This window comes from Chamaea fasciata, unplaced genomic scaffold (genome assembly GCF_029207755.1).
Source record: "Chamaea fasciata isolate MVZ Bird 193981 ecotype frontalis unplaced genomic scaffold, bChaFas1.0.hap1 SCAF_5, whole genome shotgun sequence".
Classification (NCBI taxonomy): domain Eukaryota; kingdom Metazoa; phylum Chordata; class Aves; order Passeriformes; family Sylviidae; genus Chamaea; species Chamaea fasciata.
The window spans coordinates 26,135,116-26,163,052 of NW_027094090.1; the positions used below are offsets into that span (position 1 = coordinate 26,135,116).

General features: G+C 37.6%; 1 protein-coding gene across 1 annotated transcript; it reads left to right on the plus strand.

The window, feature by feature from the left end:
• The first annotated feature begins 576 nt into the window (after nt 1-576).
• On the plus strand, nt 577-27,937 carry PPP1R3A (protein phosphatase 1 regulatory subunit 3A). The gene is made up of 4 exons (XM_066183060.1): nt 577-1,387; nt 22,089-22,147; nt 22,254-22,390; nt 24,605-27,937. Exons 1-4 carry the CDS (start codon nt 585-587, stop codon nt 27,089-27,091), a joined length of 3,486 nt encoding a protein of 1,161 aa, XP_066039157.1. The 5' UTR covers nt 577-584; the 3' UTR covers nt 27,092-27,937.

The following is a 27,937-nucleotide window of genomic DNA, read 5'->3' on the forward strand; positions in this document are numbered from 1 at the left end:
TCCTGGTTCATTGAAGTGGTGATGGCCAGTCCTTAGCTAGAAGAAGCCGGCATAGTCCTAGTATCTGGCTCACTGAGTCAGCATGGTATAAAGTTGGGGCAGAATGTAACATTGCATTTTATATCTAGAAATATTTAAAAAAAATGGCCTTGAAAATATATGTAGGAATATTTTAGCAATATGGAAACTATTTACATGATGAAGTATACATCCAGAGATGAATAGCTCCTCCTTAGTGCAATATGATGACTTTTTTTGTGCAACATAAGTTATCATCTTAAAATAGCTCTGTGGAATTTAACCATGCAAAGAAGACAGTTTTTAAACGCTGCTCTTCTTCTTAGCACTTAGAGCCACATAAAATAGTGGATACAATATTTGAAATGTATCACTGAAATTGTAACATCTAATACTGTCAGATGGAGAAAGGCCAACATAGCTCGCACACCACAGCGTCTATTAATAGACCTGACTCCCTTTTGCAATGTCAACTGTAACATTAATCCTTGTTTTAAATCATGGTATCTCAAATAGCAGCTGCTACTAGTTGTACAGTTCTCTTTCAGTTTATATCAGAGAGCCCAATGGAGTCTTTTGAAGGACCTAGTCAGGTTAACAGGGCTAACTTATTACAAGTTCCCACTGGAAGTGATTCCACTTCAGAGGAAGAAGATGTTAATATTGACATTAAACTTCGTTTCTCCCCACGTCCCCGAAGACGAAATTCTTCAACTTCAGAGGAAGATGAGGCAGATACTCCCACCCACATCTCAAGAAAAGTTTCATTTGCTGATGCATTTGGGTTTGATCTTGTGTCTGTTAAAGAGTTCGATATCTGGGAATTTCCAAATACAGGACAAGAAAATTATATACAAGATGAAGTTTTCCCTCAGGATGAATTTTTTTTCTCCCAGCAGTTTACATTACCCGCTTCTCAAGAAGAACTCTTACAAAAAGTGCGAGAGCAGAAAGTAGCGTTGGAGTCAGTCGTGCTCCTGCCTGGGGTTACCTGCATGAATGGCATTATTCGAGTCCTCAATGTATCCTTTGAAAAACAGGTGTATGTTCGAATGACTTTGAATAACTGGCTCAGTTATTATGACATCCTTGCAGAGTTCATGCCTAATTCTTGTGGTAGTGAAACGGATCAGTTTTGCTTTAAGATTTCTTTGGTGCCTCCTTTCCAGAAAGATGGAATTAAGGTGGAATTCTGTATACGCTACGAGACATCAGTTGGTACCTTCTGGGCAAACAATGATGACAAAAATTACACACTGATTTGTCACAAGAAAGAAACTGTGTCCAAGGTGGATAATAAACTCCAGAAAGAGGTTACAGATCTTAAAGGTTACTGTCTTAAAGGCTGCTTAAAGACAACACAAAGCAGGTGAGGTTACACCCTAATTTTTGGTAATTTAGAAAATAGCTGGCTAAATCTGACTTACTATGTATGCTTACTCAAGTCAAGACTGCCCATGTTATTTTCTTCTATCTTAACTTCTTTTCTAAATGAAAAAATTAGACCAAGACTTGTTTTCAGTAAAGTGTTTTTATTTATCAGCCAGTGGTTATCTGCATACAGATCAGTTGGGATCATAATTTTATGCTTGTCATTCATTTGAAAAGTAGTGTGAGGGTCTATAAACCCTCTATGCACTGTGTACCAATTCTGATCTCTGTTGGATATAAACTGAGCTGACATCAATGGGATCTTTGTTCCAGACTAAGGTAGCTATACAGTTAAAATAATTCACATCTACTTCTTTTGTAAGTCAACAAAAATTTAAAAGCAAAACAAAAGCTGGGTTTTCACACAATTTATTTAATTATTATATCAGAAATGGTAGTGGTGGTTCATGAAGCAGAAGTGGATCACTTAGGGAAGAATCCAGCAATTAAAATAGCTGGTACAAACTTGTCTGCAAGTGGTTGGGCTATTCTGCAAGTTGTATATTAGGGCTATAATTCCTTTTCCCTGCCACTGGTTCATGCTTCTGTTTCACAAATGGTGAAATGAAGTATGTTTTATAAGGCAGAATCAGTAATATATTAAAGAAAAAAATATATAGAATTTATCTTCTAGATACTGCTCTCATTAAATATAGACAAGTAATAGGTTAATTATAAAGTGGCAGTTGTTAACTTATACTTTAATTGCATATAAAGAGAGACAATTAGGGTTAGTAACTTCTGGTTTCCTACTGTTTTTAACTATGTTCTTTCTGTTAGCAAAACAATGTTGCATGCAAAAATCTAATTCTCAATTATTTTTCTCCCCAAATTTACTATAAATCAGTTGGACGTCTGCAGAATTAAATCTGTACTTTACCTGTAATGTCCCTTGCAATACTCAGATGCCAGAACTAAGTTAATTTTGGGTTTTTGAATTTATGTTGGGGTTTTAGTTCCTATATTTTTTTTCAAAATAAGACGGTGCTGTTTGATTCCACTGGACCAAAGTGGTAGGGAAGGAGGAACAGAACTGCAGCAATGGTGGGAGCTTAATGAAGAGGGAGACAGCCAGGGCTTCTCTGTGCAGAACCTTCATTCCCAAAACCAGACTTGCTGTGCTGGGAACTTCTGACCGCCCTAATCACACACTAGCCGTGTGAGGAGAGGTGCACAATATGGCTTAGTGCTTGTATAAACACCACAGGGTAGGAGCCACCCCAAGGCTAGCCCAAGGCCTGGTTGAGAGCCAGTCCACAAAGCTCTCCTGGCAAGTGTCCCTTGGGTCAACTCTGGATCCCTCATGATCATACTTCCATGGAGGAACATCCCAGTATGTCAGAGCAGAGGGAACAATCTTTTACATGTCCTGTGGTCAATTCCTGACATTTGTGTCTGGTTTTATTTATAATTCCTGTGTTTTAAGGAGTGTCACATGACCCATTCTGGATAAGTAAGACAGCCTGAGATAGCCTGCAGAAGGGCTGTGATATCAAATACCATAGGCATGTGCAGGCAGTATGACTCCAGCCTGAGCTGGGGCAGCTCACATGGAACAGATGATGGACATGGAGAGCTGAGTCTCAATTTAGTGAGCCCTGGGCTTCCAGATGGTTTCAGGAATAATCTGAAAATTTAGGTACTGTTAGGTACCATAACCTGAAAATTTAGGCATCTAAGGTCAAATGACTCCTACGTGTTTAACTCCCTAAAGTTTCTCATGACATGCATAACATTAGATAAAGTTGTAGAAGCCTTTCTTCTGAGGGATACTCTTTTACATGGATATACTAAATGATTTATGTGTAAGTCAGACAGACAGCTGTTTTAAAAAATGGGAAAGGAGATAATGTGTCTTCTTCTCAATATAAAATTACTTTGTCTCTAATCAGACTATAAAGTTGTCTCCCTCTATGTCAGACTGTAGAGGAACGCATATGTGTGCATGTGGTTACACATACATATATATGTATGTATGTATGTGTCTATACATTTATGTGTATATTAGTTCATACAGACACATATACACATGTACATTTAAAAAAATTAAACCAAAGTGGTCAGATTCTTGTCTACATTAGGATCTACTACACATTTCTGTCAAACAGTTAAGAAGCAGCCACTTTCAAGACTCTCTTTAGTGGCAGAAAAATGTAGAGAGTCCTTACAATAAATGCAAAAATGAGCTGAAAGTATTTTTGGAATAGTGTTACAGTGGTCACCAAGGCTTGTAAAGACAGTTCTGGCAGTAGGTAATGCAGGACTAATTTTATGCTACAGGGACTTCTTTGACTTCAGAAGAGTCACAGATTTGTCTGTGTAAATGAGGTCAGAATCGGGGGCTTTTGTTTCAAAATAACTAAGATGCCAACTTCCATTGCTCACTTGTTTTTCAAAGTGTCTTTGGACATGTTGCCCCTTTGAGTGAGGAGGAACACCCTGCAGACATCTGCAAAAGTACCTCATTATTCTCCTTCAGACCCTCATTAAAATTCCTTTGCTTTGATATCTCAGAAAAAGCACATGAAAAACAAACCCCCCAAACCTGGCAAAGTGAGGCTGCTGATGTGCTGTTACTCCTTCATCTCACAGTGAGCACTGCTGCCCATTTACCAGCTCTCCTCCACCAGCCTGTCTCTGTCTCTCCTCTTACTTTTAGTTTGGGTAATAAACTCTGCAGCATTTATGTGTGCTATGCTGGGTGGATATAGAACATTTAGCAAAGTGTATGTTCCTCGAACATAACTAGCTTGTCCTTGGAGTTGCAGCATTGCAAATAGATAGAAGTAAAAGCAATTTTATCTATGATTCTCACAATAAAGTGACAGGTAGGGAATATTGCTATCCATACCCATGAGTTGGATATCTTAAATTAAAGATTTCTTTATAGCAATTCTTTATAGAACAGAAAGATAATTTGAAAGGACACTCAGTTAAGCCTCTGTTTCAAATTTAGAAACTTATAATACAATTTTACTTTTTTTTTAATCTCTTGGCTCTGAGATATTTATACTTTTTCTTAAAATGTGCGATTTACCTCTGCAGTTAAAAATAAGACATGAAAGGATCATATTTTTTAAGCAGAGAGTCTGATCCACCGTAGGACATACTTGTGTGGCTCATTAAATGTCATTAAAAAGGATTAGTTGTGTTAGTTAAGTGAAAGGAATAATATTCACTTACAGAAGAAGTTACTGGGGAAACACAATAATATGACTATTTCAAGTTACACTTAAGAACATGATCCAGGACTAAGATGAGTGAATGAGGGCAATAGGCTGATTTCTGACACCATTATTAAGAAAAAAAAATAAATTTAAAAATGAACTTAACCCTCAAAAGTTGCACCTGAAAAGAAAATTTATAGTAAAAAGCAAAATTGCATCAAAAAAATAATGCTGAAAACTGTCTGTACTTGGATATTTGGAACCAGATCACTTAAAAGTTTGCCTCTTCACTTCATTTTTCATTTGCTTTTGCGTCCATGTCTAGTTATGAACAAATAGTCTTCTCTTAAAGTTTCATAAAGTATTTGGTTTTAGCTGTATTTTAACAATCTAAAATTATTTCTTCATAAACTTTAACAATTTTTGTGGTTTTCAAAAGTCTTCAAAGGATGCACAGGGACAAAATACAGTTTGAGAAAATAATGTTTAAATTAATTAATTTATGCTTGGGTCTACATGAAAGTGTTTGCTTAACTTGTACATAGTCGTAAGTATGCTTCAGGAGAAAAATTGACTCCTAAAATATTAAGGCTTGCTGGAAATGAAAGACCTTCTACTAATAAACAGGCCTAATTTCCATCCTATATATATAAATATATACACATAAAAGACTTTATTTATATATATATAAAGGTCAGAAAAATGTAGATTAATTGCATCATTTCTACTCTTTTCTCTTTTTTTGACTCTCATGCTTTTGGGATATAAATAATAATTCTAAATATGAATTCTCTCCAGTCCTCAGATTTAGACCACATGATTGTATTGTGGACACCAGGCTCCTGCATTGGTCTGATCTGATGGAACTAGCTGGGTGTTGGGTGAGGCAAACTCCTGCAGATCATGCTGAAAGGTGCAGAGATAGAGTTGTGGAAGCCATGTCCCCTGTCCACTGGGGATGCCACATCCCATTTCTGTGGCCTTGGCTTGCCATCTGTCAAGAGCCAAAAGCGACAGCACCAGGAAAATGGCTGATAAGCATGAGAATTGTTTTACAGAAGGGTATCATGAGTCTGGACTCCTGTCCTCTAACAAGGAAGGGGAAGGCCAGTATTTTTGTCACACCTGTTAGAGTTATCCTCCCTTAGCTCTCTGAGCCCACAAATATATCACTCTGAATAGATCCACAAGTGTATCACTGTGATCCACCTGATATTGATCCTATGCTTTTTTTTTTTTTTTGGTGTAATTGCTAAACTATACCTTTTTTCGAGTAATAGGGCATCAATTGCCTTCCCTCCATGATGCCACTTTAAAACACAGCAAAGAATAAGGCAATGGCTCTTACAAGAACTGCTCTATGTACAATGAGAAAAAAGAGATTAAAACCCATGTCTGTGGGCTGCCAATGCCAAATCTGACAGTGTATATACTGAATGGTCTCTAAGCAATTGTCAGTGAGAAAATTTCTTCTGTGCATGAGTACCTTTCCTTCTTCAGCTGCTCATCATCTCCTTTCTGATGGGAGGCAAAGAAGGAAAAGTTGCTGAACATGCAGCTTTACAGGACTACACTGTGCTCAGTCTTCCCAGGCAGATGGCAGACCAGTGCCTAGATTGTGCTGAGAAACAGTTTTGCTTCAGCTCCTCTTGGCCTTTCCCACAAGCTTATGATGTGATTAAAAAAAAAAAAATAATCAAAGGCTTCTGACAAGATGTTTGGAAATAGTCTGTCATGCACTTTGCTATGAGGAACAACTGTAGCATTCCCATCTGGTCCATTTAAAATATGGCATTTAAATTATATTCCCTTTTAATCCTTGTTCTTTTGATTGTGTGTCACCACAATCAGGAAGGGAAAAGAAGAGCAGAAAAGGTGTTAAAACACTTATCTTCTTTGTGTACCTCTATTTAATCTCAAGGTTGTTTCTGGCATTTTAAGTCATGAGTTACATCTTGATCAGCATACAGATATGGGATTTGACTAAAGTTTATTGCTATTAATAGGAAGTGACTGCAGTTACTGTTTTTATCAGGAGAGCAGCTGCTAGAGAAGCTATCCATTCACAGGGAGCCAGCTAAGAGGAACACTCTTCTCTCTGTGTTTAATGTGACTTAGTATTCCCAGACCTTATCTTGCTTCTTGGTTATTGCCAGTTTTTCTCAGTTGTAGAATTAGGTAGGACTGGCACCAAAATAAGACTTTTCCAAGTACTTGAAGACCATAATTACCAGGGACACAGGATAATTATTTAAGGTGCTCTAAAATATATTATTCAGACAAGTGGGATAAAAGCAAGCTGTGGAACTGAATTTGACTTAGCATTAGGAATGCTTCTTTACAGCAACTCTAGGGTTATCTTTTGAGGAAATTGCTGCAGCCTTACTCTCCAAAGTAATTTAAAATAAGCTAAGATAAACCACTTGAAAAATATTCTATAGAGAACAATCCTGCTTGGCCAGAAACTATGCTCAATGGTTTTTTTTCTGTCTGTTTAATCACAATATTTTGAAATCTTTGAATATTTTGAATATTTGAAATCAAATAGCATGCATGCTATTTGAAATATGAAACTTATTAAAGACCTTAAAGATAGATATTTAGGTTAATGGCTTAAGTCTTTGAATGCTATCACAGAAGTGTTAAAGAGGTGGAAGATGTGGATGAGAATGGCATGCACAGACAAACAGATAATTTCTTCCTGTACTTGTGGTCTCCTAATTGAAGAGTACCTGAAAGCTGAAAACCTGTCACATTTTTGCTTTTGGTGGTTGTAAACTGTGCCACCCATCTACCATCCATTTATTTCACTAGAAATACTAAAAGAAGCTTCTAAAAGGGAACAACACACGAAAATAACATGTTGCTGTACTGGCAATCCTAGCATAGTATTTACACTGGAATTTATTAGTATCAGCGGTTTCTCATTCATTTTCATTATCTGCTTTAGAAACGGCTCTCACCAATGCTACAGAACAGAAATTTGTGTTCTATTGTGTGGGAAATATTGGTTGCTACAAAGCTTTTTCAGTTGTTTGCATGAAATCATACAAAACAATTTCTCTGTAGTCTGGGTGTCATTTCTCAGCCATGATAAGTACTTGTATTATACATGCATTGCTTGGCTTTACACTTGTAAGATTTTTTTTCAGTTACTACAATTTCGTCAACTTATTTAAATATGCCAATACTGTAACACTATGACTGACTCATAGAACTTTTTAATTCAGCAACTGGTTTGTTCCTGCAATAGGCACAATAAATAATTTAATGAACATCAGGAGTCTAACTGAACTTTGTAGAATTCTTCATGTGTAAAACTATCCTTGGATGTTAATATTTACAGGACCAGATGCTCTTTCAGATTGCTGGTTAAGGACCTTTGGAAAAATAGAAGTACATTGCTAAATGAACTCCTGTATGTTCAATGATTCTTTTGTTTAGGAAGATATCTGTTTTTCAAATTGAACCAAGCTGTAAATGACAATTTCAATACTCTCTCCTGTCCACCATTCAGGTACTATAGTTCATAAATGTTCAGTTGGGAAAAAAAATTGTTCCATTACTTTCACCTTGACTTTGCTAAATGTTAGTCTTGAAAAGATGATTAAAGTTAGTGCAACATTAGCTGAGAGCACTGGAGTCAGGTTTAATCATTGCAATGACTACCAGTGTCATTTGAGCTGTTTATTCTGATTATGAACTTTAGGCTGTGATCCAGTCCCAGCACTGCAACTCTGAAAATGAAGCAAATTGTAGCAATGCAATGGAAGCTGCAGTGTAGATCCAGATAAACAATTGCCTATGGTATTTTTAATATAAAATCTGGAGTGTCTTCTCATCTTAAAAAGGTGGAAAAAATGGTCCAAACAAATACTTTGAAAGTTAAATGAAGTCCCTGCCTTAGGGCAAAGAAGAGGGTAAGACCTTTTAAATACCGTGGGAGAATGCAAGAAGTGGCTATTTGATCCCTAGACCTTCAGTGACACAAGAAGTATGAGTTGACATGCCAAAACATAATAGGGGGCTTGGTTTTCCACTCTCCTCCTGATTCGAGAAACCAGCTGATACTTTAACACTAAACCTGAAGATTTATTACTGCTGGTTACTAACTGTAGTCTTAAAGGGCACTAGGCTACACATATGGATGTGAGCCAAGCTAAGCTGGCAGGTTTTTCTTACCTTGCACTTAGGTGCATCAAGTGGATTGGCATTTACATTTTGTTTTGATGCACAATTGTTGTCCTGCAATAACATTTATAGATGCTGGGTGATAAATATGCTAGGCTGAAACATTTCATGTTATGGTAGAGGGCTGGGGAGTTTTTCAGTCTCCGCAGCTACCCTAGTACACCTGAACCAGTGTCTCCTAGGTTTTGTTCCATGTCTTCTTGATAGAAATATTGATACCTATCACACAGCTGCCTTCTTGCTGTGTGGCAGTAAGCACATGAAAAATGAAAAAAAAAAAAAAAAGTTAGAAAAACCTCTTGTCATGATAACACCTGGTATTTTCATCCAATTGAAATACATAGTGAATTTACAATTGCTTTCCAAGATTTAGACCATAGTTGCCCTCTCTTAAGAACAACTGTCTAAGGGTTTTTTTATGGTCACCCTTTCTGTTCTCCTCCCCAGGAGTGGTATCTATGTCTTAGTCTCACCTGACTGCCATCTATCTCTCTACAGTCTATCTAAGGCACTTAGCACCTTCTTGTATACGTGCCTCTACACACTGCAGGCAGCCTCTCGGAAAATACTCTCTTCTGACACGCCAGGAAGAGACTGCTCCTTCTATATTTTTCCCATGTGAGATTCAGAAAAAGACCAGAGGCAACATAGGTTAATGTTTTCCTTATCTCAGATTTATCCAAAATAGGCACATCTTGGAAGTTTCTCTCCTCCAAAATTTCAAAGCAGTGGGAAAAAGAAGCAAGAGAAGAACAAAGGGATACTACCCCTAGCTCCTTTCTACAAAACAATTTTGATATTTGATTATGCTTCTTCTAGACAAAATAGTGACCTATGAAGCATATCCTCTGACATTAGCCAAGCCTAGCCCTCAGAAAACTTGACTGCTCACTCACCTTTTCCTCTTTTTCAACAGCCTGGCCCTGGAGATAGATATCCAAATAGAAAATCCTGCATTATTAATTCACAATGGATCTCTCAACAGACTTTCTAACACTACCCTGGAGAATCTTTTTGAAAGAGGTTCTCTGTTTATGAAATACTTAGCCCATTTTGTGAAAGGACTTTTCTGACCTATCTGCATATAAAACAGCTGTGTAACACTTCTGAACAGGTACTGCTTCAACATTGCTACATGGATATCACAATAAGGTACAACAATCATGACAGAGCTATGAAAGGATCTGAAAAAAGTGGCAATGTTCCTGTTTTTAATTGCTATAGCTTAATTTGAGGTATAACTGACTTATTATGCAATGGGCTCTTCTGCAGTCTTCATACCTATAGTCATGAGATTTGAGGACAGACAGTACTATATTAAAGGTTTGATCCTGGCACCAAACTGGTGTTAGGCTCCTGGTTTAGACTGGATGGCACTAAAATCTTCAGATGGACAGATATACATCAATATTTAAAAAAAAAAAGTATGAATGTTTTTCTATTAAAACTCAAGGTCTTTTTTAATGAGCTAGAAAATAAAGACTAATTTCTTGGGACTTTGTTTGCTTTGAGGCAATGATTATTCTCATCCCAAGTCAGGCCAATGCATTTTGTTCTGTGCCACCCATGTCCCTGCTTCAATCATAAACTAAGACTGAAAAATGAAAATATTAGTAATTGGAAAATATAATCCCCTGGATAACACCAATCCAATAATCTTAATAAAAATAGATTTATTACAAACATTGTCTGAATCCTACGGGGAATTATCTTTGCAGAAAAAAAAACTTAAATTCCCTTACAGCTGCTCTCTTGATCAATTGTCCCCCTTGATACTATTAATCATAATACCATATATTGCTTATTCTGAGCATCTTTTTCAACTTCACTTTCCAAACTTCTTTTCTAATTTCTCCTTGCATACAAGTTACTGACAGTCCTTAATTGTCCTTTTTCAGGCTCACCTTCTCTCCTCTTCTGATAACAGCCCCTTTTCTTAGGTGAGAAGACAAAAAACTAAGGGGAATTTCCTCGAGGTGGAGAAATACCACAGGTTTATATTGTTTTTCTCAAATTTCAAACATTTAAATAGAGGTTCTTTGTGGCTCTGTTTTCATTCAAAATGCTCGTGAAGTTTACGTGACTGACTCTCCTGGAAGTGAAGTCTTCTATTCCAGGGGTAGTTTCCAAACAACAGCCACAATGCCAGCCTCCTCTGCCATGCCAGCCGGCAAATGCCCTCACCTACTGCTCGAATAATGAGTGCACCACGCCCTCTCCTGCCTCTGTCCTCTGCTTCCTGGCTATCAACAAGGAAGCTAATTAGTGTCAGTCCCATTTGTTGGTTGACACCTATTTGCTAAGAACTAGGTTGAGGCTTCTCTAACACTGCTGGTAGTTGAAGGTCATATAAGAAAATCAGCCTTGCCTAGATTCATAATCGGGGCTCCTATTTTACATACAGCTTCATTTTAGTAGGATCAGTTATAATGGCAATGTTTTAAAATATTATTCAGTTATTTCTGCTTAGTGTTCACACAGCTCTTTATTTATAGATGTTGATTTTGTCTGCAGTTTTTGCTTCTGAATATTTTCCTTTGTGGTCTCAATCAGTTTTGAATCTAACATAATTTTAAGCTATGATTTCCTACATTGTTTACATTAAATTATTTTTCTGTTGTGCTTCTGTTTTTTAAATGCCTCCTGAAAGAAAGTAATTGTTTAAACAGAAGGCCGTGATACTGCCACACAGGACATATAATAACAGTGTAATGGTTCAGGCATGTGTAGCATGACATCTCCACAAGGAGGGATCGTTTGAAGCCAAAATGCTTTTTGGTGGGAATTGGCCATATTTCAGGTAAAGCCACCTGAGAAGTCAAAATTCAGGAGTGTGCATTAGGAGCACAGAAGTGAGGAATGGTGCTGGCTGAGCTTCAGTTGTCTTCTGTTTTGTTGTCAGCATGGACAGCAATTCTCCACATCACCCTCACACTGCTCTGTGCAGGCTTGGTCTGTCTCTAATTAGCGTGGCTGTTGGCTTCTGCTACACTTAAAGTCTAGCTCCCAGGACTCTGCCTTGAGTTTTGGAAAGAGGCAGTTACTTCAGCCTGAGGAGGCAGCCACTGCCCGGGCACACAGCTCTGCCGCCTGCCCAACTCTGCTCCCCAACACTCCCCTGAACTTCAGTGCAGCTCCATGAAATTCCAACACGGCTCTGACACCCCTACCTCATATTAAGATCATCCTTTTATAACAGTATGTAAAGGCCTGAAAACGACCTAGAACATTTCCCTGAAAAGTGTTTTAGACGAACACTTAGTTTCCTTTCAACTTGCTTTCAAAGCCACTTTAGTGCTTTTTCCAGCTTCCCCTGACTAATGGGTTTGGTAGTCAGAACTCAGGCTGCTCACACGGACTGTCCTTTGCTGGTTGCTATCTTTGCTCTGCTGCTCATTTCATCCTCTCCTCTAAACCTTGGCAAGACCCTTCCCTGCTCTGATTTTATGTGCCCAGTACCTCTGCCTTCTTGGGCAGCCGTAATTCTGTGTCCAGTTGTTTAGTGCTCTCCCTAGGGTCTAATATTATAATTTTATTTCATTTTCTTTTAACCCTATGCCTTGTCTTTAAAAAAAAACCAAAACAACAGAGGACTGTTTAATATTCTCAGGCATTCTCAATTTTCTTGCATTTTCTTTATATATACCACAGTTTATTGCAACACATCCTCCTGTACAGTGAACATCTTTTTATGTGCACTCTAATCTTCATACACTCCAAATCTGGTTTGAATTATTGAAATTCTTTAGCAATCATAGCAATAACCTTTTTCTGTATTTAGATGATTTCTAAGAAAAAAATATTCCCTTAATTTCTGGCAAATTCTCATCAATACCTTTATATACAGGTTGCTATAAAGATTAGCTATTCCTATCTAATTGTTTCTTGGAGTTTAAGACTGTCTCAGCAGGAGTTGCTGAGGGATGAAACTTCTAATGATGATTTAAAGCAGTGAAGTGTGTAGGCTGAAACTGAAATAATTATTGCTGTAACCCTCTAAGCACTCCACGTTCCTCAAGAGAAAATACTTCGTTCAGAACAGACCCTGAACAACAAAATGCGAAGAAAGTAAAATAATAAAAAAACCCCTCCAACCCTTGAAGCAGGATGATAATTTAGAAATAGAATCGGTATAATGTGAAGATGTTCTCAACAACTGCTCACAAATGCATCAGACATCACAATTAAAAGGAAATAATAATTATGGCCCCATTCTAAAGTATGGAATATTCTATTCCATTCAATAAGTCATGAACACTTTAAAACCATCAGTGTAATCTACAAACCTATATTTACAACATTAAACTGGATGTTCTGCCTTTTCAATAACTGTCATCTCATCTCTATTATTTTCACCTCAGACTCTAATTGTTTCTTTTATAGGAGCTAACCTACCAGTGTCCTTGGCAGTACAGTTTATGGCTCATGCATTTACTGTAATTGTTTGGGCAATTTGCCACACGGTATAACAATCTTCACATCACAATCAGTTTTTATAATAAACAGCATTAGTTATGAAAAATACAAGTGATGCATGATTCTTATGGTTGATAAAGGGCACTGAAGATGCCCTTTAGAAAAAGAAAGGCTCAAGCCTTGAACTACTTGAGAAAAATACTGATGTCACAATAGAGCTAATTAATTTGATGGTACAAACAAGAGGGGGAAAGGGCCTTGCATTCATTAGTGTCAATTCCAAATGAGAGCATACTGTTCATAAAAATAATATTCTGCCTTCATTTAGATGAAATATGCAGGTAAACAAATAAGAAGCACCAGGTCTGGCAATAACAGTGATTTTGCTCCTTAGTTTTATCAAGGCTCTTCTTTTCTATAGACACAGGAGCTCAAAGCCTGAACAGATAACTTACAGGTAGAACTCTGGAGGAGGCCAGATCCTATTTCCCACCATCTGGTTTGCTCCAGTGAGGCCAGCCCTGCTAGGCACTGCTGGGCACTGGAGCCTCTGCTCCTGGGAAGCTGAACATGCACTTTATGGCTTCTCTCCATAACACACAGGTGGTGGCACACTGACGTGTCTCTCTGCATGCATCTCTGCTGCAGATGTTCTGTGGCTTCCCAGTTTTCAAGAGTCCTGAAATAGGAGGTCAAGCACTGATCAGCAGTGAGGCAGTCAGTCCTCCATGTTAGAATTTTTCCAGAGGAGAAATAATATATTTGCCCTCTTATGCCAGTGCATAGACTGGTAACTCCCAGCCTCCTTGTCATCTCCACACCACATCATGGTGCTGCAGCACATCAAGGCAAGGCCCCAGGAGGCACAAAGGAGGCCTCAAGCCAGGGCTATACCTCCTCTTCCTGAGCTCAGCTGGGAATTCCCTGGCAGTACCAGGCTTGAGACTAACAACTGCATGTGATAATAAATTGTGGAGTGGTTGTATTCTTAAATTATACCTTCAAATTCTGAGAACACAGATGTCAGTTTAAATCAGTAGGGACGTTTGTCCCTGTAGTGAGTTTTGAACTGAGCAATATGGAGGCAAGGAATGATTCTGTCTTTACTCATTACATATTTTATATTCATATAAAATATAAATTTATATAAAATTAAATATCATATATTCAGTCAGTGAGGTAGAGTAAAATTAACTATGGAGACACCATCACAAAAGAAGTCAAAGTTTACACTTTGGAGGTCCCCGTCAGGATCCTTGATGTCTCCTGAAACAGAATGAAGCTTATGTTTTGCTTTGCTTTATGACTTGCTTTTTGTTTTTGGTTTTGTTTTTGGTTTTGGTTTTGGTTTTGGTTTTTGTTTCTGTTTTTGTTTTTGTTTTTAATAGTACCAAGGGTTTTTTCCCTTCTTGCATTTTTCTTTCAGTGTGAATTGGTTTCGGAAATATTTCCTCCCCTGTCCAATTGGTATCTTAGGACCAATATAAATAGAGCAATATTTTAAAGCAAGCCAGTTTTTATGGGGGGTTATGTTGGTAAAAAAATATCTTGAAACCTTATTCTTCTGAGCCTTAAAAACAATTGAATATAAGTTTAAAACTCTGCTTAGAACTTTACACACACAAAATCTTCCTTAATCCTTTCCAAAATTCCTTCTTCCTTAGAAATTCATTCTTGTGGCATGTTTGTGGATTTCGAATGATATTGCATACAATACTACTGAATTTTAGAATTACATGTGGAAAACCCTTTCTCTAGTTTTACATCCAGGTCTTCAAGACATCTTGCAGGCTTTCTGCTTTTGATGTGTGCAAAAACATTTTAAAATAATTTTTGTTGTTGCTTGTTTAAATGCAGGTATTTCCTTCTCTACTTCCATCTGAAATTACATCTGCTGCTAATGAAACAAAAATAACCAAACTAAGCTGCCTGCCCTTCCCTCCCCATATTCCCTTTCCCAGCTCCGTGGGGTTACAGTTCTGTGCAGGATTGCCTGTTTGGCTTCAGTGACAGCTCAAACATGAGTACTTAACTGCACTAATTTACTTTTTGCTCTTCTGCTCCTCAGTAAAACACTGCTGACACATATAACTACTTCATTTCAGGGATCTCACATGTTGTTTACAATCCAGTGGCATCATTCTTCAGCAAGGCTGGCTATTTTTGGCGCTAGATCCAAAAGCACTAGTTATATTGAAGGCTGCTGCTGTATGAGATTACTCTTAGGCTTAGAAATCTGTTCTGAAATTAAAATACAACTATGGTTCGGTTAGCAACTTCAGTCTTGCCAGCTTTTTCATGAGGACATTTTAGCCTCACCTCAACTTCAACTTCAATCCATTCAATTCTACCTTCAGGGTATAATTTTGGGTTTTTTGATTTTGAATCTACAGTAAAAATCAGAAGCATGAAACAATCCACAAAGCCTAAGACTATTTTTAAATAAAATAGTGTTAAAAACTTTTTCCCCTTTTCCATATTTTAACTAAATATTTGAGAAATACATTCTTTGAATACATCTCTGAATTTCAGACTAAATAATATTATCCCACGTTTTCTTTTAAATATGAGGTTGTATGAAATTGATCAGGTTGCATTAATTTCAGAGTTTTTCAGGTACATTTTCATCTTTCCATACTCTGTAATCCAACAGTTTTAGCCTTTTTTCACAGTTTTAAAAATAAATATCGTATGATTTAGATAATAGGATCTAGCATAAGTGGATATAGCACAGAACAAAGTGGATGGTACCGTGAGTTATGCAAACATACAGACACAACTTTAGGTAAATATTGGTGTGTCAATTAAAACCATGGCAAGCTATGATAAACCCCACCCATTATGAAGAAGTTGGATGCTGCTGGCTGTAGTCCCAAACCTGTTTCAGGCCAGACCAAAGCACCTCCTGCTCCATAATGAAAACTTCTGCAAGCATAGCTCTCCGGGCAAATAGCTGCACAGGAGCATTTGAAATAGGGCTGGATTGCAACCATGGAGTCATGAAGTCTTATTCTCTTGGGAAATGTGTTGCATAATCTCATTCAGAAAAATATATTCTTGTTTCCATACTGAGACCAAGAAGGTCACAAGTTTCTTGTGTCTGATACTTGCACTGATGAACTCCAGGATATATTTTTCTAATGCTTGCAGATCTTCTTTTAAGTTTTCACAACAAATGTTTTTGTGAACTCTTATGTTAATGCATTAACAGTCTTGCTGCTTTTTTTTGTCTTTTGAATATTTACCCCTTTGCTATATCAATAGAGGGAACTTATTCCTCCTCTCAGACTTTATTTTGTTATGCTGAAAACAGAACTACTCCATCTGTCTCCTTGGTTAATATAGATTTTTCATCCTGCCTGTCTTGCTCTAGTCCTGTTCTGAACATGTTTCAGTTTGAATCAATCTTTCTTGGACATTGTAGACAAATGTTCTAGAGGAGTTCTTATTCGTGACTGGTGCCACAAGGTGCATATTTCTTGGAAATCTTTCATAACAGGGACTACCTTCCCTGAGACATTACTGCTGAACTTGGTTTGCCCTTATACCACAGTGTCTATCTCATCTCACACCAGTGGCTTGGAAATGGTTTCTGGCAAAAAAACCCTATGATTTTTCTTTCTCACCTGTTTCTTCCAACTTCTGAGGCCTAGTTTTGTGGCAGATACTCTTTCTAGTCCCTAAATGTATAACCTGACACTTTATAATTTTGAATTTCATCCCTTATCTATTATTCTGATCCTCTAGGCCACCGATTTCTTTCAATCCTCCTCTGCGTGGGTGATGTCTCTCAACTTCCTCTCTGCCATGGATTTAATTTAACTTTGACTTCTTGTGCTTTGGTCTGTAATAACATGACTGAGTAAGTCTGATTACATGACTTGTCCTCTCCAATTCCCCAGCGACGCCTGCCAGCTCCACAGCCCAGCTCCTGGGACCCTGCTTGGCACCGAGCCCCTCTCCCACGGCCCAGCTCTTATGCTCATCTCCCTCTCCTCCCATTTAATTAATAAATTTCCCATGTGGTTGCACAACAAATGCTTTAATGAAGTCCAGATAACTGATTTTTAGACAAGGGAAATACAGTAATCTTATCAAAGACAGATATTATCAGGTGAGTCGGGCATTTTTATGCCATTTTCCATTTATCTATGTTTCTTCTTTAATTTTTGTTTTAAGTCTATTGTGAAAACTTTTGAAGACACCTGGGCTTGTAGTTGCCTTGACACTGTTTCTCTTTTTTTTCCTAAATAGGGCTTCTATTTTTTTTACTCTTCTGATATTGTTACAGTATAGGACCACTTGAATAGATCTGAATAGCAAGGGTTTTAAACCAATATATGTTTTCCTCTGTTGGGTCTCTCATATTTGGGTTGGAGATTATCCACTTCTCTTAATTGGACCCTATTTAAACAACAAGTTCTGCTCCCACACTGGATGAAATAATATAATTTTCTAAATTGCAGCTCCTGTCAGTTATGCCCTGCAAGATTTATCTTCCTATAAGAATCTGTCCCACCACTAACATTATGGTAGAAGAGTTTATGAGAAGTCTTTTGTTTGTGGGGTTATATTTAGATTATCTGAAATTTTGATGAACTCTCACTTTTAAAAAAAATCTTATCTAACTTAAAAGGGCTAGTTCAAGAGCCTTGACATGTCTGCATTTATTCCAACCCTTCATGAAGTCAAAGAAATATTGTCTATTGGCTCATTTTTTTCTTGTAACCTAGACATTTTCTGTCTACTCTTCACATCTTTAGGGTTCAAGTTTAACATTTCCTCTCTAGGATGCCAATTCCAGAGAATTCCTTTGGGACTTCTGAACTCCTTCACATAGTGTCAGTCACATTTTCGTCCTCTCAATCCTACTTACTAGCCCCTGAACTTCATATTTGTTTTTTCTAATGCAAAATTACAATGATAAAATGTTTTCAGTCCTGACTTGTTTTTATGACTCAATCCAAGTGAATGATAATTTCATCAAGAATCAATCATACAAGCATAGTTTTGGGGCTTTTAAGCTGGTAGAAATTCATGAGTTCCTTTATGTGTACTTTATGAAGATGTGCCCCATTCAGCTAAATGAAAAAAAGCAACAGAGCTTCTGCAGGTTTATGGCTACTTATTCTGGAATGGAATTGAATAATCTGACATAATGGATTTTTTTTTCTAGCTCACATTGTTGTCAGAATACCTGGATCATCTTAAAATAAAACAAAACCCTTTTTAACAGAATACAAATGTTGTGTCTCTCATCATGTAGGCAAATTTAGACCACACTTCTCAACAAAGTGCAACAATTAATTTCTGAAACAAAAGCTTAATTAATATTCTAATTTAAAAATCTGCTCATGAAATTCTGAGCTAGGACCTTTACAGAGAAATATGGAGAAAAAACTTACAAACTAGACAAACACCTTCTAATTGCCCCTGTTTGATGAAGGGGCTAATTTTTATTGGCTTTTGGGAAGTATTTCCATCCTTAGGATATACAAATAGGTTTGAGATTATTCTGTAGTTGTATGTACCCATAGCCTCAAAATATCATCTCTTCAATTGAAGTTGTGATTTAAATTATTCTTGTTTTATGCTCCTTGTGATCCTCAAACACTGCAGTAGCAATATCCTCAATTTAAGCCAATTTTAAATTTCCCCGGAGAATAATTATATGAGGACAGATATTTCTGATCTAAAATGAAGTAAAATAGCTGTTACATTGACATTCCCTGTACTCAGGTATTTGCAGGGCAGGTGTGCACAAATAATGGGCTATAAACCAGAAATCTTTATAAAATTAAGTGCAATAGGAAAGAAATTATGCTACAAGCCCTGCAGTGTAGCTGTGAGCCTGTGTTATCATTGCTGATTTTACCTGTGTTGCTGTTGTGAAAAGGAACTTGTGGAACAGGGCTCTCAGTGCTACTAGAAAAAAATTAAGGAAAAAATCAGCTCTAATCACAGCTAAAGTAAAGCTGAGGGGCTTGGATCACACATACATTGAGTGTTACTGTCCCAGCCACTAAAACTCCATAGCTACATTCCAGTTTGAATTTAGAGTTACAAGGTGAGAGTCATGCAGATTTAAATAATGGCCAAAATGTAGTTTCCCTTTATGGTCAGTCTCTTTCAGAGGTAAAGAAGCAGCTTTGAGGGATATGTCACTCCATCTTACTCATGATTCCCATATTAGAGGGAATGAATCTCCTTTTGTGTTGGGAAAGGTGAGCCACGGATGCTCTTACACTTTTGGAAGTGAATCCCTCACCACTGACAATAGGGATGATATACAAGACTGCCTGAACACAGATGTTAGAACAATAAGGCTAGATAAGGTGACACTATCCTGGCACACACCCATAATTATCCATTTTGAAGCATCTCTATACCTGTACATTGAAAGGTTTATAAAATAGGAACTCATCCTTAACATCCTTATTCTAATACTGTGTCTATATTTTTACACTGAAAATTTCTTAATGAAAACAAAAAACATTCACTGCATAGGAAACACAGGAAACAAGGCAGAATTCCGTTTCTCCTTGCTTCCAAGGCATAAAAATTAAGCTAAAGAGTAAGGATCCTGCTTGTGCATCCAACTCCATTAGGAGTAGTCAAATCTGCCCTCCAGTTTTTCCCAAAATGTTCTGTATTCTGGTAATCTGGGTATTTTTTGCATGAATGATGTGCAGTGGGGTTTTTTATCACATGAGGGTGTGATAGAAGCGGAAAGTGGCACTGCTGCTTGGATGACACAGTAGTTGCTGTGAACTCTAGCTAGCATTAGAATATTAGGCTAGATATAGGCATTAACAGCTTCCCTTTTTCTGGGAATGCTTCTTGGGTGAAAAAATTTTCAAACCTGTTCCTTTAAGAAGTAGACAAGAGACCCTTCTAGCACCAAAGAGTGCCATCCGTGCTTTCCAAGAGTTGTGGCATCCATATGGCTGAACACTAGTCAAGGTAGTCAGCTATGTTCAAAGAAATGTAGACACTTTAGGATGCTCTTTTATTCCCTACTGGAAAGCAGTGGAAGGTTTCCTGCTGGGCCCATGTCGTTTTGGGATCATTGTTTGGGGTGGTGATTCTGTTCATGTGTTATTCATGTCTTGGCTCCCAATCTGGGGCTTTTGCAGACACCCTAATAGCACCAAAACGATTTAGTGCATCTGTATCATGGTTAAACCCCAACCTACACAGTGTCTAGATTTATGAAAGCAGGTGAGTGAAAAAGATGCAAAAGGGCAGAAGAAAACTGGGAACTAGATGTAACACTAAGCTAAGCCTTTGAACAGTAAAAAATCCGAACCAAAAAAAAACCAAAACCCCAACCACCATCCCCAAACCCCTATGCATAAATAATAAGCACTAATGATTTACCTTAAAACCTCCCCAGATCAGCTACAAAAAGGGTGGATCTGCTAACTTTTTCAGAAAGAAATGCAGATTGTAGCAACTGCAGGCAGGGGAAAGTACAACTCAATGTGAGTGCAAGAGTGAAAAACTCATGGAGGTTATGCACATACCAGAATTCAAGAGCGACATGACATTCATACAGATTGCAAGAATATTTAATATTATTGTAATTAATGGTGAAAAAGAATTGCTGAGAGAGCATTAAATCTTATGCTTCAAGGACAGCTTCTAACAAAAAAATGGCCAAGAGGAAATTTAAGAGGGCAGTGCAAATTACTCAAAGTATTTTCCTACAACAACTCTACATCTTCCCCTGAAGTACCTGATAGTGGCCAGTGTCAGAGATCAGATGCTAGATCAGATGGCAAGAGCTTCTGTCTGCTTAAGTCTGGCAAACCCTATAAAGACTGGTTTTTAAAAAGTTAGTGACAGTAGATGTCTACATTCTTTTAATAGAGTATAAATTTAGCATCCTCCTTCTGAATTAAGCATTTAGGTGGCAGAGTTAATGTTATATCAATTCAAATGAAAGACACTAGGAGAAAATAGAAGGGGAAAAGATTAATATTTGAAAATTAGACTGTAATTTTCAGAAACAGAGGTGGACGGCTGGTTGAAAATCACATAAATTAAGACCTAAAGAAAAAGAAATTGCTCCTCATAGACAAGTCTTTAGGAGTGATATAATAATTTACATTTTACGTAAGTGCCATTCTCTTAACATTTTTTTTTCCTTTCCCACTAAAGGTTAGATTCCTATAAGAACAGAGTTCACACTGCTAGGACTTGGCAGTTCGATTGATATCAATTGATACTGATGAGGACTGCAGGCACTCAGCATCTCTCTGTAGGTGTTTTCTGTGTTGAACCTGGGCTTTGTTTTCACAGCCAGCAAAGCAACACAAAAAATTGCACTGGCTGAGGGAAGCAGAATTCGTTCCTGCTGGCCAGGCATAGTTTAGCAACAGGATTTATACTGTACACATGCAGGGAGAATATTTTGATTTATTTCAGGTAACAAAGATGTCTTTTCCCAGCCACCTCTGTAAACATACAAATATTTGACAAACACAAGGAAGAGAGAGCCCTGGCCTCTTGAACACATATATCCTTCCAGACCCTTGCCTGACCCCAAAATTATGCTCTCCTATCACTGACCCATCTAATCACCTTTGTGTGCTTTCTCAGAAAAGGCCTGGGAAAACCCATCAGATTTGCAATGTAATCTGGAGGTCAACATATTCTCATTTTCTTGGCCCATTCTTTCTTATGACCAAACCTTAATATCAGGTCACTCAAAAAGCACTACATTTTATGTAGCTGTTACTTTCAGGATTTCAAACCGCATTCAAAGTGTTGTGCAATTAACTAGTAGTCTTTATATTTGAGTCTAAGGTAAATTAGAACAATAATTTTTGCAGAATAACAGAAGTTTCTTCTTTTTAACAGAAAAGGAGAAATATTGGCAACGTCTGATGATGGCACATGGAATAACTCAAGGACTCCAGGTACAACACCCGGTTTAATTAGTTCTTCCTTACTGCACATGTTAATTAAAAATAGTGTAACAGCCAACCTCATGGAAATTATTCAACTGTTTTTTTAACTCTTCAGACACAAACATCCCAGAGATTGTTTATTCACAAGCAGAAGACAAAGACACCAAGCTAGCTAATGAAAATACAAAAGAGGAAAATGCAGAAAACAACTGGGGTGATCACAAAGATGATGAAAAAGAATTAGAGTTGCTGGTAAGTGTTACACAATTATATCTACAGTATTAAATGATTTGAATCCATTTACGCTTCAAAGCTGTGAAATGCCCCCTTTTAACAGAGCTGACTGATGTACTAATTTACAAATGTAAAGCCCTGGTCTGTACTTACTTTGAATCTCTAACCGATTCAACAATAGAAGGTACTTTGATTTCGGTATAGTGCATCAACTTTTTCTGGTCTTAAATTAATGACTTCTCCCTTTTATTTCTTTACCAGAGGCTCTAAAAGACATTTCTAAGGAATTAGAAGGGTAATATTTAAAAAAAAAAATCTCACCTCCTAGTCTCTAGGGTAGGAATATTTTTAAATATACGCTTTCTATTTGTAAAATTTTTATATTTGTAGTACTCTTTACTTTTGAGATTTTTGAAATTATAACTATATGAGCATAGTAAGTATATCTATATTTATATTAGCAGATTCTTCTATATCAGTATCTTACATTATATTTTTTACAATGAATTTCACACTCAGTGAGTATTCAATCTATTTGGATTTGTGTGCACGCATGTGTGTGTGTGGTTTGCCTTGCATTTTTCAGTATGAAAGAAAAAATGGCAATAAATGAGACACGTACAGCAATCTATTATTCCCAGTGTCTGTTCTCAGCTCATATGATTTGGGTGCACATATTCATAATCATAGATTATAATAGCTATCACCTGTGAAAATGTGAATGCTGAATCAGACAAGAGAGGAAGATGGGAACCATTTTTTTTTTCTTGTTGCTAGAGAGAAAAAATTCCTCTCCTTTTAATATAATTTTTTCTTGTCTTTTACTTTAAAAAGTTTTGAATTTTTTGCCTATTGTTGGACCTTTCACTGCCTGAAAGTCAACATTTTGGTTCTTTTTTCTTTATGGTGAAACATAGAAAGGAAGACCTCTAAAATCCCTTGTTCTCAGTCCACCCTTTTACAAAAAAGAGGATCAAGTATAACCATTTGTTTATCAATTGCCAAACTTGTCCGTACAATAAATGAAGGGGGAGCTATAATTTAGATGTTAATTTGCACTGTGCGCTCTTTAATGAATTAAACAATGAAGGCTTATAATACATGGAAATACAACCAAATCTTTGAAACACACAGGCATTGGCTCACAAGACAGCTGTGCAGTTGACAAGTAACATGAGCCTTATGTGAGAAGAAGGGGAAATCGTAAGATTTGCATATAATTATTGAGATCATGCAAATGTCAGTTATGAGGAGGGGAAAAAAACACAGGCATCTCACTGTTAAATCCTGACAGTTGGCATCACCGAAGAACTCAAATACACTTGAGCACTGGTTGGCAGTGGGTCATTAAAACAGAATTTGCAGAGACATTAGCTCCCTCACTTTTCTTTGAGTGACGTTTTACTATTAATAGTTTGCAGAGGCTTTGCAGAAAACATATTAATAAGAGAAACTGTAATGGGGGTATCTACAGCAAGTGCAAATGTATAAAGGGGTGCCCAAGAAACTAGCCTCTAATTGATCAGCTAGTGCTATCAGTGTGACTCTGCTAAAGTGAGAAGAGAGTGCAATGACAAGCAGGCACAGCTGAATAATACAATATGATATTTGGGAGCTAGGAGGAAGAATGATTAGTTTCTGGTCTTTTACTTCGCTAATCTCATTTCCAACTCATGTCTTACCAGATTGTCTAAAGCCAGTCTGGTTTGAAGCCTGTAGAATGGTCCCTGAGAGAAATGAAGCACAGATAATCCTTACAGTATTTGTCAGTGTGAAATGTGTCTTTGTTTTACTGGACAATACTGTACATTACCAGACACTGATGTACTGTACCAATGCCCTCATTTAAGCACCAATCCTTCCCCCTTGCCCCACGGCTTCCTCTCTCCAAATCTAGAATCAAATGTACAGAGAACAAATTAGCCTGCCTTTAAGGGAATATACTCTTCAGATTTAATTTGTATAAATCCACTAGCAGCTTACTGAACTCATGAATAAAGAGAGAGGGTTCTGAGCACTATTTTATTTCCTGCTCCTTTCAGCACCACCATAAAGCTCATTACCTATGTTAAAAAATACATGCAATGCGAATTTTGCAAATTGTTTAGAACACGTTTCCATAAAAGCCTTGTTACTGAAAACAAAACTTTCCATAATGAAATCCTGCCTCCTTCATTTGGCATATTTTTGCAAAGCACTTTTTGATCATTCTTTTCTATTCTATTGTTTCAGTTAAATCCGCCCTTCACAGGAGCTAAAGGTACCTCTTCCAGAGATGAAAGGAATTTATACACAACAGAACCAATTAATTTTCTAAGTGAAACTGAAAGATTGGTGAAAAAGCCAACCTGTTTAGAAAGAAGCAGTGACTTGCACTCTGTGCCTATCAGTTCCTCATCTGAAAACTCTTCACATGCGATAGGAGAAGAATTAAAAGATAAAGCTAAGTATTCTGTAAGAGATTATAATAATCAGCTACCAGGGAAGGAAGGCACTGCTGGCTCAGTAAACAGCTATGAGTGGTCTTTGGAACATACTGATACCAGTGAAAGCCTTTTGTTGGCAAAACATTTTCCTCTGACAGAGCAGAATGAGGCTATCAATATTACGGCTACTGGCTCAAGCCGACAAGGAGAGAGACACACAGATATTTCAGAAGGTGAAATAGATAGTGCCTCAGGAAGTAGGATGATGGAGAGGTTATTCATCAGTGAGGATGCTGCTGGTACGTCAAAAGGGGCCCATGAAACGAGACCAGAAACCATTTTGCCAGAGCATGATGAATCCATGCAATTAAATGAATGCATAACAAGGACGCTGGATGGCAATGCTAATCCAGCTCTGGAGCACCAGGCACCAGAAATGTCTCACCAAACTTTGGATTCATTGTTGTCAGATGCTGACAAAAATGAAGGAAAAATCAAGATGATTGAAAGCAAAGTTCAGGTACATTTAAGAGGAGATTTATATGCCAGCACTTTTGCACATGCTGGTGTCTCATCAGATTCTGCACAAAAAAAAGGAGCTGGTGAAACATCAGAAAAGAACACTGATTTAGGGAAGCAGAAGAAAGTCATTGAAGTAGCAGACTTGGCATCAATTGGTGAGGAGGAAGCTTCCAAGCCTTTCAAGTCACACAGGAAACACAATGCCAAGGCCCTGAACCCAGCACCTCTGGCAACTGAGAACAACAAGCAGGCACCCAGGGCCACCAGAGCGGATGAAAGGCGACCTGAGGACACTCAGGAGCACAGAGGATTCAGGAGGTTCAAAGACAGAGAGAAGCCAGACAGCACAAATAAAGGGACACCAATCGGAAGGGAAAGCAAAGCAAACTTTGCAGAGGAGAGGTGGCAAGAAACAGGGAGTGAGGTTAGGTGGAGAGTGAGGGGGAGCATGGAACCTCAGACTGTGACTTCCACAAAGGAGTTGTTTACCTGCCAGGAGGCAGAGAGTTGTGAAAAGTCTTCTGTCTCTGAGCAAGGTATTACAGAGAAAACAGAGGCAGGTACAGCTTATATAATTAAAACAACATCAGAAAGTGTTCCAGAAAAAATGCCTGGCAGTGAAAAAGCAGTAATTGCTAAGCTACCTCGAGAGACTGCACTAAGTGACAGGCCCACAGAGGAAAAGGAAACAGCATTTGATACACGTGAAGGGAGAAATGATGGTTCACATTATGCTCTTTGTCAACTCAACACAGTGGGTGTATTATATGACACTGAATTTGAAAAGAAATCAGTTTTAGGTATTTATAATGCATGCGTACATGAAACACTGCAAAGAGAAATGAAGTCTGGATGCAGTAGCAGGGGAAAATGTGCCAAAGCACAACCAGACAACATTTTACCTGCAGGAGAAGCAGGAAAGGCTTCTGCTATGGGAAAGAAAGATATGGAGGGTTTACGTTCAGATGTACCTAAAAGTCCCCTGAGCACTCAGGAGCATCTATGCCATGAGAAAGCAGAAGAGCTCTATGGGGGAGAAAGCTATGGTGATACACTTTCCTGTATATGTTCTAAAGCTGAAACAAAAATGCCACCTTCTGGTACAAATACTGTGCCTAGTGACAATTATAAAAGCTCTTCAGGGGCATTTTCAGAAGGGCCCACTGTGGAAGGTGGCATGGAGCACCTGTATAGATACTTTGAATCCAAAGTCATTGACAAGGTTGCTGCTGAGTCAGGGTACAATTTAAATCTAGCAACTGAAATTACATGTATTAACAAAAGCTTCTCTTCTGAAGTTATTAAAGGAGAAGTACCTTCTGCTTCAGACACAGCAATTTCTGGAGAAGGAAGAGGATGGAATACAGGTCAATTTTTCCATCAAGCAGAGCTCCAGCAAGAGAAGTCATGGAAGCCAGAGGTTTTCATTCGTAAGTCTACCAAAGAAAATGGAGAAACAGACTCTCAAGCTGACCATCTAATGACTGAGAGGAAAACACTAAACTGGCTTGATGACTCACAGAAAGAAAGCCAACACGCTTCTGATTCTGCAGATATTTCTAACCAGAAGGGTGAAGCACTTAAGTTACCTAGTGAGTCTTCAGGTTTAAAACATATTGCTTTCAAAATATTCTATTTCTTCTTGTTTCTTCTATTTGCTGCAACACTCTACCACTATGATTTGATGGTCTGTCTTGCACTCTACCTGTTCTCCTTGTATTGGGTATACCACGAAGGAAGAAGAAACAAGGAATCTATCAAGAAGGAATAACATTGACTGTCAACTGTGCTCAGGATCCATGGTCAACAATCTCCAATTCCATCAAAGAATTTTCACTATTAAAGAGTTTATTCTTTGTTAGAACAAAAGCAAGATTTCCACAGCAGCATCTTTTATTAAAATATTTCATATGAAGTTGAGCCTTCATATAAGTAATTAAACTATGCAGGACCATTATGTTTGGATCATTAAATACCTATATGAATATGAGTTCTGAAGCACGTCAAGTTAAAATGAAGTACAGCTGTTGCTTTTTTGCAGGATATGAAGAAGCAATGCTTCATGTCTCTGTAGTACTTAAACCCACCATATATTTCCTTTAATTTCTTTTGCATTAAAGCTTCATATTTTTCTGGGAATTTTTTTCCTAAGATTCTGCATGGTACATAACAACACAAGGAACAATATAAAACCTACGTCAGTATTTTGGTGCTGACATTGCAGTTGATACTCGGCTAGTGTAATTAGCCAATGCTCTAAGCAACTCATCTGTCAATAGTTTAATATATTTTTCCAAATTTTTATTTCATTATTTTGACTTAGAGCTTCAGTGGTACCCCTGTTTGAAATATGTAAAGTTTTGACTCCAATAACATCATGTAACTTCCAGGATATAACTGCACAGCAGAATGGATGTGCTGTTTCCACCCTGTAAAGAGTGAAGGTCACAGCAACAGGCCTCTTCTTGATCACTCACATGCACAAAAGTTTTTGGGTTTTCCAAATGAGGACTGTGTAACATGACTGAGAATTTCACTGAACTGTTATTCTGGGCAAAGCATTTGAGTGACATTTTTCATCAGAATTTCTTGAGCATAAAGCATTAAATAAATTTTA